General features: G+C 39.2%; 2 protein-coding genes across 3 annotated transcripts; one reads left to right on the top strand and one right to left on the bottom strand.

Moving 5' to 3' along the window:
* The first annotated feature begins 2,314 nt into the window (after window positions 1-2,314).
* alkal2a (ALK and LTK ligand 2a) lies at window positions 2,315-5,966 on the top strand. Its single transcript, XM_068577576.1, has 6 exons — window positions 2,315-2,352; window positions 2,913-3,277; window positions 3,715-3,768; window positions 3,943-4,023; window positions 4,131-4,205; window positions 5,440-5,966. The coding sequence occupies exons 2-5, from the start codon at window positions 2,986-2,988 to the stop codon at window positions 4,193-4,195; spliced, it is 492 nt and encodes a 163-aa protein (XP_068433677.1). The 5' UTR covers window positions 2,315-2,352; window positions 2,913-2,985; the 3' UTR covers window positions 4,196-4,205; window positions 5,440-5,966.
* Window positions 5,967-7,610: 1,644 nt separating this feature from the next.
* On the bottom strand, window positions 7,611-18,256 carry acp1 (acid phosphatase 1). Of its 2 annotated transcripts, none has more exons than XM_068577593.1 (6): window positions 18,200-18,256; window positions 17,357-17,430; window positions 16,150-16,263; window positions 11,979-12,040; window positions 10,898-11,003; window positions 7,611-7,950 (listed from the first exon to the last, which is right to left on the bottom strand). In XM_068577593.1, exons 1-6 carry the CDS (start codon window positions 18,240-18,242, stop codon window positions 7,873-7,875), a joined length of 477 nt encoding a protein of 158 aa, XP_068433694.1. In that variant the 5' UTR covers window positions 18,243-18,256; the 3' UTR covers window positions 7,611-7,872. The 2 variants fall into 2 exon arrangements, with proteins under 2 accessions (XP_068433694.1, XP_068433693.1); XM_068577592.1 differs by lacking the exon at window positions 16,150-16,263 and adding an exon at window positions 16,335-16,448 and having other exon boundaries at window positions 18,200-18,247.
* Window positions 18,257-18,608: the final 352 nt, after the last annotated feature.

Here is an 18,608-nt window from a genome sequence, read left to right as displayed (position 1 = left end):
AGAAGAACTTCCTTTTCAACAAAGTCTTTCGACAAAGAGAACAAGGCAAAAAGAGGCAAGACGACCACATCCTCCTTTGAATCAATTAGAGTCTTATAGAATAAAATACAACTGCTTGGGAGAGAAAGGAGATGGAGAGAAATCAGCATGTTGAAACCAGTGACAACCACACCACATGTGTGAGGTTTACCAGAAGAGCATGACTCATGGGCTCATTGGATATCATAGTTTCACATGTGACGTTCAAACAACTGCATGACCATGGACCACCTTGTGTTATCTGCTGCTGCTGATCTCCAAAATGTGACAGAGTAAGAAGGAAGACAACCCGGTGACTAGCATCAAAATGAACAGTGACACACACCAGTACTGACAATTATGAAAATGCCAGCCATACTTTGTATTCATTTGTCATTTAAATGTAGAAAATATGGATAGTCTTTCTTTCAGTTTAGATTATATATTTATCTGCAGAACACTTTCAAGAGCAGAATGCTTTCGAAAAGCATGCATGATCAGTGTTTGTTGTTATCTCAAGAGGATTTTACTGTCATGTGCAGTATTTGCAGAATGGCGCCCCCTGCTGAAGAGTGTTCCTTTTGTTGCAGAGTACTATGGTGAAATAAAGAAATATGTATTCTGTTTTTATTTTAAAAAAATAAATAGTTGTCATGAAAGTGGTGGTCAGATCAAATGTGCATTTAATTGGGTGCTACACATTATATTTGGCTATTATCACATTATATTTACTATATGTTAAAGATTGTTTTATTGTTTTCATTAGTAAAATAGTATTCTCTTCATAGTCTGACACGAGTATGTCAGAGGCCAGGCTCTGCTCCAGATGTACAGATGTACTCTCGTCATAAATAGGCTAAAAATCGGGATTGTCTTGCGGATGTTTATCTCAAACCACTGCACCTGCTCACAAAACTGACCAATGATGTCCACGATGGTAATAATTACACTGATCTCGTGCTACAAAAAAAAACTTAATTCATCTGCAACCTCATCAAGGCAGATGTTCTCCCCGTTCAAACCAAGTCCATGACACAGCTGATCAATGTTATTGGATCTCATTACACCACCAAGAAGTTGGATCGATTCTCTCTGAACCACAAAAGAGCAAGATGCATCATCCTGGTTTGAATCACAGGGGAACTAAATATCCATAGTTTTGGTCATCATTTTGGTCGATACATTTTGTCTTCCGACTAAGAAAACCTGTTTGTCATTAGACCAGAATGTATTCTGAAGTCAGAGAGACTTGTCTGGTTAGGGAAGAGGTTTGGAGCTGGGTGACAGTGCGCGCTGTCCTTTCAGCACCAATGTTTGACGCACGGCCACAAGAGACTTTGTTGGGATAAAACAATCTATATTACACTTTTTGACTTGTGTCGCTGCATGAACTTTACTCGCTTAGTTGTGAAACGTGCGGATTTCCCTCAGCGTGTTTTCGCAAAAGAGTAGAATAGTTTAGCCTCACTGGTCACTTCGATCTTAAAAGGAGGGGGAGGGGGCTGTCATGGGAAACAATTGCACGCCCTGACTTAGAGAAAGCTGTACAAACTAATCTGAGGAGAAACCTTATTTAGGCCAAACCTCCACTATGTTGTGTAGTCGTTTGTTCTGACCAGAAACCAGTGCAATATCTTTAAAATCCTGCGTAATTCATTTTCAGAAGAATCACCCTTAAACGGGGCGTAATCGTGTTTCAATTTCCATGATGGATGTAAAGTGCGCAATGGCTCCAAATGAAGTTATGAGAATCACATTAATACGAGAGCGTTTCCACTAAGATGGTGGTATTTGCAATGTGTGCTGGGCTAATTGGAAATTTCATTGGAAGTATTAGTCGGAAAAAAACGCTTCCTGTTACTGCATATCGCACAGATAAATGGAGTAACCGAAAGGAGGGGGGCGCAGAGAACTTCACACGGCGTTCAAGTGATGGTCAGTCGACTCAAGTGGACTTTCCCGCTTCAGGAGTGCAAATAAGGCGTCTTATTATTATCACAGACACGGTGGAGTAACCCACAAGGGACAGGTCACCGCGTCGGCGACACAGAATAAAAGTGAGCTGATCCGCTACTTTCAGCGAGGACGCACGTCGGACTGGATCGTTTGGCTGCTTGTCTCTCCTCAAAGTTGTCCTGGAGGGGATGACTACAGATGCTCGACGAATGCTCATATGACTTCAGGCGCTTTGTTTTTTTTTCCACAGAAAAACAAACTTTGGAGCAGGAGGAAGTAAGGACCTAAAGTTGCGAACAGTTCTTTATTTCTATGTTCATCGTTGTTGGACACACGGAACGTAATCACGCTGTTTGAAAAGGCTAAATCGGACCAAAGGTAATTGCATTTTTATTCCCCCATCGCGTAGGCATATTTATTTGATCAAATATAAGCAATGTGTTGTTATATAATGTCCTGTTGCTGTTGCTTGTGTGATCTTGTGTATGTGTAATTTGTTCTGAGCGGTCTTGTGCAAAAATAAATCTCGAAATTCCAGTCACAAGACTTGTGAAAGTGTATCCTACTTGTTGTGTATCGTCAAAATACTTATACCAAAATTCATTTTTTAAATAGCATGCAGCACAGTTGGCACAACTGCAATGTTTTGATATGAAGAATGAGCACAGAAGTTTGATGCTAGATAATTCAGAGACTGAATAACATGAAAGTGGTTAAACAAAGTGAGGAAACTTCTCAAATTGTGACTACTGGTGATATATATATAGACTGATTTAATGAACACATCATTCCCACTGTGATTGTCTGTGAATGAAAGGCGCATGTGGACACGTGTGGTCCGTCAGCCGTCAGTTAAAACACTCCTTCACCATGTTCTCAGAGGGTGTAATCTGGATCTGACATCATCTTGACATGTCATGCTTCAATCTTTCTCGCAGGTCCGCAGTTAAACTTTTCCCCCAGAGGAGATTGTATAAGGAGTTCACTTGTTTCCCTCTCTCCACTGGCGCTATGAGCGGACTACGTAAGCACGTCACTATGGGACTGGTGCTACTGATGTGCACGCTGACCGGTCACTGCGGCGGGAGCGCGCCCTCGCCGGCCCAATCGTCTGCTGCTGCAGCCCGGAGGGAAGCGCGGCAGGACTTGAGGCGGATGCTCGAGATCGTGAGACACGTGGAGCAGAGCCGGGGTCGCCACCGCGCGAACACGGAAGCACCGTCAACATCACTGACGAGGAGCTCCCCGGTGGAACCAAAGGATTTACGCAACTTGAAAACAGACAGAGGCGATCAGGTTGTCGGTGAGTGGCGACTTGTCGTCTGGGCGGGACCCTCATGTTGGAGCTCAAGAGGATGCTGGAGCCTCTCATGAAGGATGTAGTCTCCTGCAATACTATTTAGTTGCATATCAAATCTAGACTGGAGGAATTAGCTAAATGGTTGATGCACCACATGTTACCTTAGGTGTTATCTAGCAATGTAAATATTTGGTTCGAGGCAGAAATCTCCAAACCTGGAAAGAAATTAAACCAACACTGTCTGCTTGACTAGATAGCACCAGAGATCAGTGAGAAAATATACTTTTTCATAGTTTGTGTTGGCTTCTCACTGGGTATCAAAGTTTACCCAGGTTTGAATTGACAGTTCAATGTAATATTATTGATGCACCCCAGTAAATAATTGTTAGTTAAAAAAGCTTAAACCTCAACCTTCTTTCCCATTTTCTCTCATTCCACAGTTGTATTCCCCAGAGATCTCAAAACGAAGGAGAAATTCCTAAAACATATAACAGGTGAGGCCACGCCTGTGTCATGTTATGCATGTCATGCAATAAATAGAGAAAGGAGGATGACTGAGGGAAACATTGAGTGAGTGATAGCCTCAGATAATGTATTGGCTGTAAAACAGATGTTCGTGCAGGTGGCTGTGTAGAACTGTTCTCACGGCCTGCTGTCTTCCCTTTCAGGTCCACTTTACTTCAGTCCCAAGTGCAGAAAGCATGTGTACAGACTCTACCACCACACCAGAGACTGCACAATACCTGCATGTAAGCTCTTACACACAGAGGGCTCTCTTTGTCAGTCCAATGTCATCACAGTGTGTGAAAAGCATCCACTCATACAAAGGTCTCTCCTTTTAATCTTTTCTTCTCAGACTTCAAAAGATGTGCTCGGCTCCTCACAAGACTAGCTGGCAGCCCGCAGTGCACAGAGGGGTAGCACACACAAGGTACTGTAACATACTCTCTAAATCAAACATACGTCTGCTGTTGAGGGTTAAAGAGAAGATGCCTATAGAGGCCATATGGTATGGTTATCCCTTATTAGATATATCCAGGAAGGCCATAGTATACTTTTCAAAAGGTATATGTGACAAGTTGGAAGTGGTGGAAGAAGTATTCAGGTCATCTACCTGAGGGAAAATAGTAATACAACAATGTAAAATGCTGCTACAAGTAAAAGTCCTGCATAGTAAATGTTTAAGTAAAAGTCCTATTATTTAAATATACTCAAAGAATCGAAAGCAAAAGTACTCACGGCCGAAAAAATTACCCCTGTTGCATTTTAAAATGAGTAATTAGTGAATTAAGTTGCTATTTTTAATGTAAAATGAGCCTAAAGTAAAATGCAGACAGTAATCACCCCTTTGTGCTAATTAATACAAGTAAACAAAAGGCTATTGCTGTTCCAAAGAAGTGTGCAAACATCTCTATGTATAAGAGTAACAAATACAGCGTTGCTATGTTTGCTCACTATTTTTATGTCTTGTATATGTTCAATGCATTAGTTTCTAGATAGTTCTGGAAATAACTCAATTTAAACTAGCTTCATTTCATCCTCAAATTTAGCATTGGTGACGTTTTGTGCATAGATGAAAGAAAAAGATGGAGTTAACTATCCAGCAGTACGTCATTGGTTAGTGTGAAGTATGTTCCAGATGTAGGACTTAAACGCTTTCTATATTTAGTGCAATGTGCTCATAAATGTGAGTAAACATTGTTGTTTAGGGGTACTTGTACTTCATTTGAGTATTTCAATTTGATTCATACCTTTTCTCCAACATGAACAGTTTGCAAAATTGATGCACCATTTGATTACAAAAATAACAATCCAATAAAACGATCCTACAAAAGGGTTCATTCAACCCCATCAGTACTTTAGATAAGTTAACTCTATTTTGCTGATGTCTGTACTTTCATGCAAGACAAATTCTGAATTCAGTTTGTCAATTTGTAATAGATTATTTTTACATTGTGGTATTTCAGCCTGAAGTCAGAATTCTCCGCATGGAAGGTCAAAGTTTCACGTCCATGGTGATATGCGTGCTGTGTCGATACACACATGCCTCAGCAGCACCATAGTGATAGTTTTGTGATTTATTGTGATTCTTTTTGGCGAGCAAATATTTTGTTAAGGGCTGACCAGCTGGAGAGGGCGCTGAATTTCCCTTTCTATCATTGCAGGTTGAACGCAAACAAGTCCTATCCATAAAAAAAGAAAACTTGGGGAAAAAGTGCCTTGGACAGTGAGAGGGAAGCCTAAAATACTCTGCCCAGCCCGATCTGACATTTGGCACAGTATTGCCCATCAGTGAGGTTTGCTCCGCTAAGGCCTGGATTAATGCCTCCCACCACTCTGGCTGCGCCTTGATGGATGTCCGTCACCGCGAGGGAGGCAATCAGCCCACAAAACCAGACCAAGATAAAGATGGTGAAACTGAAGAGTGGAGAAAGAAAGAAACAAGTGTCTGAGAGAAGCAAACACGGGGCCTATTTATCAGCTGGCATCCAAAAAAAAAAGATGTTGCGAAAACAAAACAAAAAAAGGGATTGAATATCTTTTAATTTTGCTAATTTCTCTAAAGAATAGAGCAAATTCCAAATGTACAAGATATTTCACATGATTTGCTTCCTGTGATTTGGTTTGGTCTGTATGAGTGTTGAGCTCATCCCATCTCCTGCTGCACCCCGGGCATCAGTCATGCCATAGTTTCACCCACTTGTGCTCACACTGAGAAAGAACTGTGATTAAATTATTAATTGCATTGATATTTCTCTGGATCTTTGCAAGACATGTTGAAAAAGGAAGTGGTGGTTGTAAGTTGCAGCCCTCCTGTGGATCTAAAAACTATATATTTATATATTTGAGTTGTCATAAGGTTTCCCTGTACAGACCATATGAAACAAGAGTGATGTGTACATACTGTAAAGCTGAGGAGGAATCCACCTATCTCCCATAAATTAAAGTGACTGCATTTATCAAATGGCTGTTAAATACACATATAAATTATAAGATTGGTACAAATATGAGTCGTCTTTGTTGACTGGAGCAGTTTTTTTTCTTCTTAAAATGTGGAATGTTCCCTGATTGACCACATGACGAGACCGAGTCCTGCGACTTCGGTAAATTTCACACTTCAGTTTAGCAACAATAACAACATTCATACTAAGATAAAAGTTCCTTTCAAATGGGCCTGTTGATCTAATTTAAAAACAACTTATTTGACTGATGAAATTTTGTTTTTGATTCATTTGAAGTTTCAAGACATGCGTCATTGGAAATTACAGGCTGATAGTTTAAGACACAAACTGTTACCCAGGTTTTCTATTCTCTGCTATTATGCTATCAGAAATAGGGAGGGGGGGGCGAGGGGACTGCAGGACTGAAACGTGCAGTCCCCACATGCAGTATATATATATATATATATATATATATATATATTGCACAGAGAGAAAATCTGCCTATACAAAAGGAAAAGGTCATTTTAAAAGCATTGACTCTATGCAATCCATCAACTTCACACTAAACATCTTTCACTGCCAGTATTTTATACTCCAAAAGTATGAGTGGATTTGTACAGCATGTTGAGTCTTAAAAAATAATTCCGAGCAGTGCTTGTGTTGCCAGGTATTAGGTAACTACGTGCCTTGTTTTCGTGCTAAATAAAGCAGATTGGAACATAGTGTCAAAAAGCACTTTTCTGATACCAGAAAATAGATACATCTGGTGTACTCAATTAATCTCTGATTCGCATGCAAACATTTTGACAGTTGACGCCCTACTTGACACAGAAACTGCCCTAAAACTAAAATATTTTACAATTGGAAACCCTCCAATTAGTCAATCAAACCTTTGAGTCCACGTATGTTTAATTAATTACAGCCATTTCTAAATGTGTACTCCCTATGGTGAAGCCGCAACTTTACCACATGCAGATGAATCGCACTGTACGGTAACTGACACCGATGAGTCCTCCCTCATCGCGATTAGCACCATGTAGCAAGTAGCCACATGTGATCTAAAAGGACCAATCAAGGGAAATGAGAGGAAACAGATTGATTTTTAGTATGCACTTATATTATTACTATTATTACGTATCACGTATATGTTGTTAATAGCTCAGATAAACAGGAGCTGTGTACTATAAAAGCAGTCCAAAAAGAGAGGCTAACCAGCAGGGGTCCAATAAAATATCCAGGAACATTTACTTTGACCCATGTCGGCCTTTGATCTATAAACCTCAGATGTTCTGTCAATTAATATCGTCTGCAAAATGTCTTCATACATAGAATTTCTTAAGCATATTCAAAAGGTAAACAAAAAAATCATTTGTGTGTAAAAGAAGTCTCGATAGTCATACTCATTTGTTTTTAATTTTATTAATCGCATACATTTACAGTCACCAAACGTGTGCACGCAGCATTGTTCCAAATGTACATAATGTGTGGTTGTATAACATTAACATCACCGAAACAAATGTGTTTCCTGGTCATCCAAGGACATACACAAAAAGGTTATGCTGAAATGTGCTTGTGTGACACAGTCAAATCAGATTTGGTTAATTTTTTTTTGTTAAATCAACAGATTCAGCCAAGATCATTTAAGGTTGCGTGTTGTTAGGAGTTGTTCTCCAGGAATGCCTTGCAGCAGCGTACACACTGTTCGTACACCTTTTCAAAGTCTTCGTCCTTCCCCTATGAGATATAATGGTGGGGGGCGGAAGAAAAAAAATCATGTAATTAATTACATACATCTGTTTGATTTTATACAGTACAGCTGCAGATAGGCAGGGCCCGTTCTGTGAAGTTGTTTGAAAACATAAAACAAAACACATAATAAAATGTTAGTTTCTTACTCAATCAATAAATTGTGCCAAATCGTTGTTGTGAAGGAAACAACTTCACTTGGGCATAACATTCAAATTTGAAAAAAAAAGTTTTCTTAAAAGGGAGAAATATGTTGGCAAAAGCAGCAATTAGTACCTCTGTGAATTCTGGTTTTGATGGTTTAAAGTGGTAAGCTTTTACTGAAATCTTTATGGAAAAACCTTCACAATCAAAGCAAACCTCACATGTTGTGCTCACATGCTTAGCAGTTATGTGTTCCAGATCAGATAACGCCGTGGTTGTGACCCGTCAATCCCAAGGTAGCCCCGCGCAAGCTGCTTTAACATCTATTTTACTCTAAAAGGGAATTTAATTTACCAAACAAGCATCATGCAGCATTACATTACGCTCGCAATTGAGACCAGTAACTCATGTTTACTGGGGTTATACATCAAGTGAGAAGTATATAGTCTTCTATACTAGTGGCGCCTAAACCCAGGGCACAGAAAGAATTAATTCATTTTAAACAAAGTTTATTTATTTATTTTTTTAAAGTTTTATTTTGAAAAAAGTATTTTAAAAAGGAGCGGATACATCCATCTATCCGTCTGAGCCTCTTGACATACGTTACCCCAAAAACGAAACTTAAAAGTCTGTTTCAACTCAATCAAGGCAGAATATCCTGAGATCGCCAAAAAAGCTCTAAACCTCTGCTTCCATTTCCGCATCCTGTCTTTGTGAAGCAGGATTTAAATTAAGCAGTAGACTGGACATAAAGGTTTAAGTTAAGCAGGAGACTGAACATAAAGGTCTAAGTTACGGAGTAGACCGGATGTAAAGTACACACGTCGAGTGTCTCCCATCACCTTGACCCGGCTCGTAGCAGAGAAACCAGCTCTGGGCACACACTAATTTGGCGTAATGGTGAGTTGTATATTCATGCACTTTATAATTGCTTTATGTTGGTCGTATCATTGTATTGCGTCATATTTATTGCCCACACCATGATGGCCGGTCCGTGACAATATTGTCTGACACGAAACCGGTCCGTGGCGCAAAAAAGGTCGGGGACCACTGTTCTATACAATGAGACTTCTTTTTGCCACCAGAGTCACCGCCCCCAGATGGCCACTAGAAAGATTGAGACACTTCTGTAACCATATTTGTAATTCATCTCCTCAAAGCAAAAAAAAAGATTGTATCAAACTTTTTTACCCAAACTTAAATCTACAAAGCACTGCTTGAGCGTTCACGTTGTTCAACATTCCTGCTAATTAACTAATCTTTGCAAGATTTGAAAGACGTCAAAACCACCTGCATTCAGAGGATTTTCATTTTCTACAGTTAATCAATCTTCTACTTTGGACTACAGATGCAACATTCAACAAAGTTTTTCCACGAACTGCCAATGCAATGCAGAGTGCTTGCGCAGCGGCATGTCAGCTGCCCAAAAGTAAAGCCAAAAACATCTTGATCCCTTGCCTGGATGTTTGTTTAAGAAATGCTCGATTTGATATGCAGCAATTTTTAGTATGCATTTCCATAAACGTTGCAGCCCTACAGTTTAGTTCCTGTTTGCTGTCATTCTATGTAGTTGCTGGTGATGGACAGCAATCCAGCACCAGCCGATATCATTAAGTATCCAAATCGCACTGCTTGAAAAAAGCTTAAATCACCCCTTCTTTGGGGAATAACTACCATCAGTAGACACACTACTACGAAGCACGGAACAAAAATAAATGATGTTTGAAGCCAAACTCAGAAACTAAATGTTAATCACATCAACTGTGGTCAACCACTACTTCCTCTTTCAACACTGCTAATTTGTTTTGACAAGCGTTTTATTGTTCCGCTTCTTCCATCAAGACCACACAGTAAAACATGTTTTATACAGCACATAACCGCAAATTAAACTTTACTTCCACTTTTCCCACTCTTGCTTCTTTTTTTTTTACTCAAAACCCCCAAGAAGACTTTAAAAAAGCAGCCAGGGATCCATGTCCAAATCATTTGTTAGGACTTTCAACTGGAGAGTAAACATTTGGGAAACAACAGGGATGAGTGAGAACTGCAGTGTGAACTATTTGTCCCAGCAAATTGAATAATAGTTGTGTTAAAATAATTTATTGTAGTGTTTAGTAGGCTGGAAGGGTTTCGGGGCATATTTTATATGAATACAAAATGGTTAATGGCTTTTTTTATGGTGATTCATTTAATCCAAATGAGGAATCAGAGAGCTGACCGTGCAGCTATTTCATTGTTAAAGTTCGCTATGTTTTTTTTGGCGCTGTCTAATGAAACATGCCTGGAAAGGATCCTTTTGTAAATTGTCTCTCCTGCGTGCACCTGAAGACAGATATGTTGCGCCCAAAGCTGAAGTACCAAAAATTGAACAGAATATTATGTTGTTTCCAGATGCAGTTTTCATTCCCCATGCACCGGTTTCAGGTTTGAGAGGCCCTGAAAACCTATTTTCTCAATCAGCATTACGAGTAGTAAAAAATGAATTAATAACAATTATTGCCATAATAATTTAATGTTCAGATGAAAGCTGTACTTGTGTGTACAAGTAAACAATTAAAACAAGTATCCAACTATAGAAAGTTTTGTCATTACATTTTTGAGGGTCTATCTTTAGAAATATGATAGTTATCATTTTGGCAAATAAAGTTACACTTGAGGACTTGCTTTTAATGACCAGTGTCAAAAAGAGCTTCAGTTCTCAATCTTGTCTCCAATCTTCTATTTATTCAGACTATATTATCACTGCTCTCCCCACTAATACATCAACAGAAGAATTTACTTGAATACTTACGTAGTATGGGTCTTTAATGATGAGCTGCTTATTTGGGTCATATGCACCCAGAAGCTCAATCTTAGCTGGGACGTTTTTCACAAGATTGGCTCTTCTGTTCAACTCACTGTGAAGACAAGAGAAAGCTTTCAACTCAAAGGAAAAGCACTTGAACATTTTAACATGAGACCTCTGGTAAGTTATGTTGTACTTTGTTTTGTCTGCCATTTAGATATGAGGTGGGACATCCATATTATCTCCATATCCATATTATCTATATTATGTTATATGGATAGCTGGAATGTTATGTACGTCCAATAATGGACAACAGAAACAACACCATGAGAATAACGTCCGTGTGATTATTATTATTCCAAAGCGCTGACAAACAACGGTATGAGCTGTTCTATGGCAACATTTCAAAAATAGATAGAAAATGAACACAACACCTCAATATTCTTAAACTAAAGTAGTAATATTAAAAACTAAAGATGGTTAAACAATGAATTGTCACTTTCAAGGTGACAATAATGAGATGGGCTTCGTAGGAAGGAAAACTCAACATGGACAGAGTGCCTTTTGTCTAAGACAGGGTCTCATTTTCTCAGTCTGGTCAGCTTAACATTTGTGGAGAAAAAATAACATGATGTGGGAGAGAAAGGGGAAAAACCTGCCGAAAGAGCAAAGACGAGGCATCCAAAGAACTCAGTAAGCTGCTTACAGATCAGATCTGCCATAGGCATGTGATCTCAAAATGATCCCTAACCGTTCAAAGTATCAGAAAATATCCCTCCCCCTGACCTTTGGAAAGAGCTTAAGAAAGGATATTGCTCATTAAAAGGGAGGTATTCACCTACAAGTTAATTATACTTAATGTTACCACCATTTTGATGTGCATGTGAAGGAGTAGCACAGATTCCTTCCAAGACAGAAGGACAACCTAGTGTGATCCCTTTCAAGGCAAATGTTTTCTTGATCTCAGTCAACCTCTGGTGAGGCAAGACACTTAATACTGACACCACTGCTTTCAGCAGCTGGGACACCTTTGAGCTACTTCCACAGATATGATAAACAGTGCTGCCGTGGGCTAAATTAAATGTACCTCAAATTGCTCTCATCCATGCAGAGAATATACTCGAAGCTCAAGAAATCGTCATTGGTCACCTAGGAGAAGAAATGCAGGGGAAAAGAAACAAATGTTACTTCTGGCTTTCACACAGTACAGCAGAGCCTCTCTGTGGTCCTTTAGAGAAAGTTCAAAATAATGCAGTAAAAATAATTTACTAGTAAAACACAACAATAAAGACTCTCATAATCCATACAATCTCTCTTTTTAAAAATATTCATGATCAACATTTTTTCAGGGATAGAAAATGTATTTACATTCTATAATTATCACGCTACACAGAAGTTTTCATTCTCAGCGGCGGACTGCCATTCCTGGCTACCACACCTGCTGTTGCAAATCAAGCCGAGCTGAAATCTTCAGGACAACAACTTTGTGGAAGGATGTTAGGAAATATGTTCACTATTCTATGAATATTTAATGTACGAAAAACCGACCGCAGCCTGAATAGTTTTGGGTTTTGGGAGCCAGTTATTACGAATGCCAAGATTGAGGGGAGACAGCAGGAGACGAATGAAAGAAGAGAGGAACAAAAGACATGAAGTAATCTCCTGCAAAGCTCTAGATGTTGGTGGTGGTGAAAATGGCAGCTTCTGTTGATCTCTCTGCTCATGTCTACCTTGCACTCTCTCTGAACCTTTTTTTTTTTCAAGCTGGGAGTCTGAACATAGCAAGTTCAGTAAGTTCAAGAGAAGCTAAAACTCTGCTTGGATGTCAAGATAGATGATATTAAAAAATTGAGTCCTCCTGCTATTGGGCATGCCACTGGGACTCTGAATACAACAGAGCCATTGTTCATGATTTCAGTAACACTCGTTTTACTATTTTGACACATCAAAATGTTTGCTGTGAAAAAGTCCTATGTCCTCAAATGTCTGGGCCAGAGGAGTTCATCTTTCCAGCGCGTTCTGGGTCTACCCTAGGGCCTCTTACCAGTTGGACATCCCTGGAAAACCTCTAACGGAAAGTCATCTGATCACATGTCTGAATCACCTCAACAGACCCCTTTCAATGCAAAGGAGCCGTGGCTTTACCCCGTTCTCCATCACAATGTCTGAGCTCCTCATCCTATCTCTAAAACTGAGACACGCCACCCTACGAGTGAAACTCATTTTGGTCGCTTGTATCCGCGATCTCATTCTTTTGGTCGATACACAAAGCTCACGTCCACAGGAGAAGGTCAGAACTTAGATGGTTTGGGAAATCTAGAGCTTTGCCTTTGTTGTCCAAAGGCCAAACTCATGCTCACGCTCCCTTTTACCCCCACTCGTGATCAATATTTTGAGATTGAACAACCTCATTTGGAACAGTACCTCACACAATCCACCGATATCCGAAAGAGAGGCATGGCATAATACTTGGAGGTACTGACTCTCATTCCAACGGCTTCACACTTGTCAGCAAAAATAGCCACATCATCTGCAAAGAGCAGAGGTCACTAAGCCTGACACTCTCTTGCCCCCAGCTGCGCCCTATGATCCTGGCCATGAATATCACAAACAGATCACCCACTGAAAACAACCTCGACAGGACTTCCTAGGGGACATGGATGTAAGCTTTCTCCGATTGCAAAAACAAATTAACACTGGATGACCAAACCCTCTGACACCTCCAGGACGAAATCTGCATCGGTTGTCCTGGATTTGAGGTTCAACAACTAGTCGGAGATACCTTTCCTGCACACAGGAATATACTTTCCTAGATTGTCTCTCTGTATTATGGCATAGTTAAAAATATGGGCAACTCAATGATAACACACTAATGAGTATGACTAATTTTCAGCTCTAAAAAAATCTAATGTTGGATTGTTTATTTGGAATAAGCCATTACACGCTCCAAATAATTTGTTAGGATCACATGTTTGCTTTTTCTAAATGAACATCTTTGTTCATGTTGTTTCTATAGCATCTCCCAGTTGGTTTAAAAACTGTCAGGGGTAGAATTCAGCATAGTTCACACAGCACAGGAATGGGGAATAAGAGGAAAATATAGAGAATAGGAGCAAAAGTTAGTGATAGAAATCAAAGGGTAGAAGAGAAAAGAGCAAAAGCTTGTCAAAGCACATTGTGTGGATTTGGCTGGGTTTAAGCCAAGGGTTGAGCCTTCCCATCACTGCTTTGAGGAGATTAGAGGAGGGTCTGACCAAATGGTTTGCAGAGAGACAAACCAACGAGACGGAAGATCTCAAGCATCAGGGTGAAACCCCCGAGTTCTCTCATGGAAACATAAAAAGAGTGTTTTGAAAACACAAGGATAAGCCCAAAGGCCTTAGATGGAAAAACATCTTGGCGTAATTTCAGACTCATTTCAAAGATTTTAAACAACTACAATGCAACAATTGCTAGATTGTCTTCATCAATAACTCATATACACGGGTGCCATCATTTTACACAGCAGTATAGAGACAGACCTGGCCAATGGGTTCAATTTCACAATCGCAATGAAACGTACATCACGCTTGGGTGGTTTATATTTTTTTATACCATTATAGCTTCCTGACATTTCCCTGAGTAATGGCTGACTGCTTTGTTGCTAAAAGGAGAACATCTGGTCCACTGTAAATGTCAGCCAACCTTATGTGAGCCTGAGCCAAAGCTAACTTTCTATACGCTATAACGTTACTGCTAACTTCATATTCACCAGTAGATCTCTCGACTCTGAAACGTTACGCACACTGTGGGTACCTACAATACCGACGTAGAAGATAATATGCTGGCGGTGGTGGCAGACTGGCAGTTGAATAGAAATCATGCGGCGATAAACTGCTTTTCTAGTCGGAAAAATAATAATTCCAAAATACCCCGAACACATGACTATGCCCACCACTAGTAGTCGCCATGTTTCTGAGCTCGGCTGCATGTTTTTTCAGTGGAGAATGACCTCTTGAGGCGCGTACTGTGAACTACAATACATCGCGTTATTACAACGCAATAGAAAGCGGAGCGTCTGCATTTATGACAATATTGAAAATCATACTGTCAGGATTTTGGAATACCCTGGTATACAGTATTACCATAATACTGCCCAAGCCCAATACAAACACCATATAGTTATAACGTAATAACGCCACTTTGGCAAAATTCATATCAGAAAGCTTTACAATGAAAACTGCTATTTTTAATTGAGGAATTATTAACTACAATGGACTCTATTACTCCAGATAAACATTTTAACTCATCTAGTGATACTTTTGTATTCAATGTTAGAAAAAATACACATAATAACTTAAATAAGTGCCTTGCTACCTTTCTTCACTGAAGGAAGACATTTAAGTGAAACTGAAGTAAAGCAGTGAAGTTCAATTTGGAGGGCTGTTGCTTTGTCATTCAATTAGCTGCACTTCATATTTTTAGACAAAGTTTAAACCGGTGTTGTCTGGAACAAGTCAATTGTGTCCTGAAATGTTGAACCACCTGTCGTCTTCTGTAGATTTCCCCGAACAATCACAAGGGGTCACTGTATCTGAGTTTTAAGCTAAACCAGCTGAATGTTGTTTAGTGAACAATAACTCTGTTTAAAAAGACATTTCTACTCTTCTAATAATTTCAATATGAGATAAAAATGCATTTCTTTCCATATGAAATATGGTGATGTCATATTCCATGACATCGCCATATTTCATATAAATGTAATAGTGTAATTACATTGAAAATTTGTCACATCTGTATCAAATCCTTTAAAAAGCCAAATGGATGGTGACATCATCTTATAAATAAGTAAGTAATCATTTACATGTGCACTGAACTGGCCACCAAGCATAACCTTATGCAAGGCAGGCTCCCAACAAAGCTTTGTTTTAAGGGTTTTGCAAAGACAGACAAGCAAACTGAACAGGTATCATTATTACAGACTTGTAATATTTGACATTCCTCTCAAACTGCAATATTGACTGGACTTTACATCCAGTTCAGCTAAAGATGAACCTGTCCTTGTTTTGACAGAGCAATCGTGTGGCGCTTAGTATGTAGGTTAAAAAAACAGAAAAGTAGCAATTTATTTGAACCTGTATTAAACTGGAAAAAACAACAGTATGCCAAGTGATATATCAATATCACTTGGGTATATAGTAGGCATCATCTTATAAATATCCTACTCATGCACACAAACATGAATGAGGTGAGAGGAGCCACGGGACGTCTGGTTGTACCTGTCGGGCCCTATGGCTCGTCTCAATACCATGCTTCTTGAGGCAGGCCAGACCGCGTTCATCCGGTGAGCTGCCTAAATTCCAGTCAGATGTGGCACCACTGTCTATGACCCACTGCAACAACAGAGAACAAAAAAGGGGGCGCTAACTACTGCTAAGAGAGATGTAGAAGTGGGTGGTCGTACCTTCCTGGCCACATGCTGCATTGGCACACCATGACTCTTCATGCAGGCTTGACCGCGGTGGTCTGGAGAGTTTCCTATCTCATAGTTGGAGGTTGCAGCACTGTCTATCCTCCACTAGACAGAGTAGAGCATGGAGAACAATAACACAGCAACAATGATTCATGCCCTCAAGTACAGCCATATGGTGGGTCTTATTGCAGGAGGTTGTTGTACTCTTGAGGGCAGGATTAAAAGTGAGACTTAACAGAGTTTAAGACAAAGGTTATGAAACTAATTATGTCCTTATTTGTAATCTAGTCATCGTAGTTCATAATGCACTGTATTTACAATTTCACCCCCAGTGTCATATCACCAAATAGTACTTAATATATAAATATTGCCATACAGTTGATAACCAGTATGAAAACGTGTAATGTATTGTGTGATTTTAAATCAAATAAATTCCTCAATCAACTATTTCATTAATCTGTCCAAATAACTATTAGTTTCCCACTTATGTCAGTTAAAGGAGTTGGCGTGTTTCGCAGTGTGGTTTGGTGTATTAGTGCACGCTGCCAATTTGGAGATGCAGGCACCAACACAGGAGCAAAAGCATTGTACAGCTGTGGAAAGGGGCAGCAGTCAAAAAGCATTATTCTTTTATCTGAATGCTATGTTTAGAATACTCTTGCCGCTTAGTTTTGCTGTCCGACAGCACATTGAGACTGCGTTGACAAAAACAGTACTGAAATGTTTCTTAATCACTTCAGTTCCCCATAAGAAATATACTAAGTATAGTGTAAACATAAACATATATTGACATTTTTGGAAGGGCCTTTTAGATGTCTCAAATACGTTTCGCTACTACCCCCGTCCACAGCAACATATACAATAATCAGTGTAAGCATGCTTTAAAAAATGGTCAGCAGTAATGTGCAGTACTTGTCATTTCAAACAAAGTTAGTTTAATATTGGGCAAATGTCAGTGACCTGTATTATATTTGTTGTTGTATGATGTATTAATGAATGAATCATTACATTACCTTATCAACAACACCAGCGTCTGTTGCCATCTTCCTGAAGACTGCTTCAGCTATTGGGGATCTGCAAATATTCCCTGTAAAAGACAACACAGTTTACAACAGGTTTTACCAAAAGTAACATATAGCCACAGAATACATTGTATACACAATATTGTATGTGGTGTTTTGTTTCTATATAGATACACAGCTAAATTATACAGTACATCTGACGTTGAAATATATTGAGTGCAAAAGAGATTACAAAATCTGTTTCCAAATGTAGGTTAACTGGTAGAAAAGGGTCCACTGTCTCCCTGATGCATATCGCGTAATGTTAAACTGCGAGAGAGAGAAAAAAGAAAAACAATGGCCACAATACAGAACTATGCAACCGTAATTGCCTGCATGCTGTTTTTATGGCACGCCCAAATAATTGCAGATGACCGACGAGATGAAATATTACATTCCAAAGATGTTTTGGGGTTTTCATGGGGTGTTTTGCTCCCTATATGCCTGCAGGACGCGTCACAAATACTCTGACGATGCATCTCCCGTTTGCGGAAATAAGACGCGAGGAGAGAGGAGTTGAGGAAAGTAAATAAGGATGTACAAATAGGGAAAGAAGAAAGCCCCCCAGGACAGTTACTCAACTCATATGCGAATCACAGTAAGATGTATCACAGCTGGCTTTAACAAATGTTTCATGTTATTAATGTGACTTTTGTGAAAAGTTTATTTGAACGTTCACAGCAGCAACTTAGCTAGCGGTTTACTGTTCCTATGTTATGTTAGTTTAATACTGTCACACTCTATGACGATTACGTTAGCTTCTTGGTGGTAAAAATCACTTATTATGTCTCTTACCCAAGCAAATGAATAAGACCGACTTCTTTCCAGTGGCCGCCATGTTGTTTAGACGGTCTTGTATGACGTCGCAGCTGAAGGACAACTTGCGCCTGAACAAAAACATTACCCATTAGTTAATTTCACTGATTACAACACCTTTTTGGAATTAATTAATTATTATAATTAATCATTGGTTGTTTTTTAAGATGCATGTATGCAATTATATTATCAACATTGACTAAAAGCTGCTTACAATGCATTAGTAATAATAATTCAATAATATAAATAACAATATATTGTAACACTCCTTCCCATTTTGCTTCACTGGTACTTTTATTTGAAATAATTAAATGCATTTAACTGATGATATTTTTAGATTGTAGGCTGATTAATTTTAATGACTTGCAACTAATCCATTGGTATGTTT

This window comes from Clinocottus analis, unplaced genomic scaffold (assembly GCF_023055335.1).
Source record: "Clinocottus analis isolate CAN_PGR_092001 unplaced genomic scaffold, fCliAna1.0.p SCAF_15, whole genome shotgun sequence".
NCBI classification, from domain to species: Eukaryota; Metazoa; Chordata; class Actinopteri; order Perciformes; family Cottidae; genus Clinocottus; species Clinocottus analis.
The sequence above is the reverse complement of the archived record's forward strand: the minus strand, read 5'-3'. Positions and strand labels throughout refer to the sequence as shown.

Coding starts and splice junctions, on each gene's coding strand:
- alkal2a (XM_068577576.1), top strand. CDS start 2,986: ATGAGCGGACTACGTAAGCACGTCACTATGGGACTGGTGCTACTGATG. Junction 3,278..3,714: donor CAGAGGCGATCAGGTTGTCG/GTGAGTGGCGAC, acceptor CTCATTCCACAG/TTGTATTCCCCAGAGATCTC. Junction 4,024..4,130: donor AGACTGCACAATACCTGCAT/GTAAGCTCTTAC, acceptor TTTTCTTCTCAG/ACTTCAAAAGATGTGCTCGG.
- acp1 (XM_068577593.1), bottom strand. CDS start 18,242: ATGGCGGCCACTGGAAAGAAGTCGGTCTTATTCATTTGCTTGG. Junction 16,264..17,356: donor ACGCTGGTGTTGTTGATAAG/GTAATGTAATGA, acceptor CTGTTGTTGCAG/TGGGTCATAGACAGTGGTGC. Junction 12,041..16,149: donor CGAGCCATAGGGCCCGACAG/GTACAACCAGAC, acceptor TTCTTCTCCTAG/GTGACCAATGACGATTTCTT.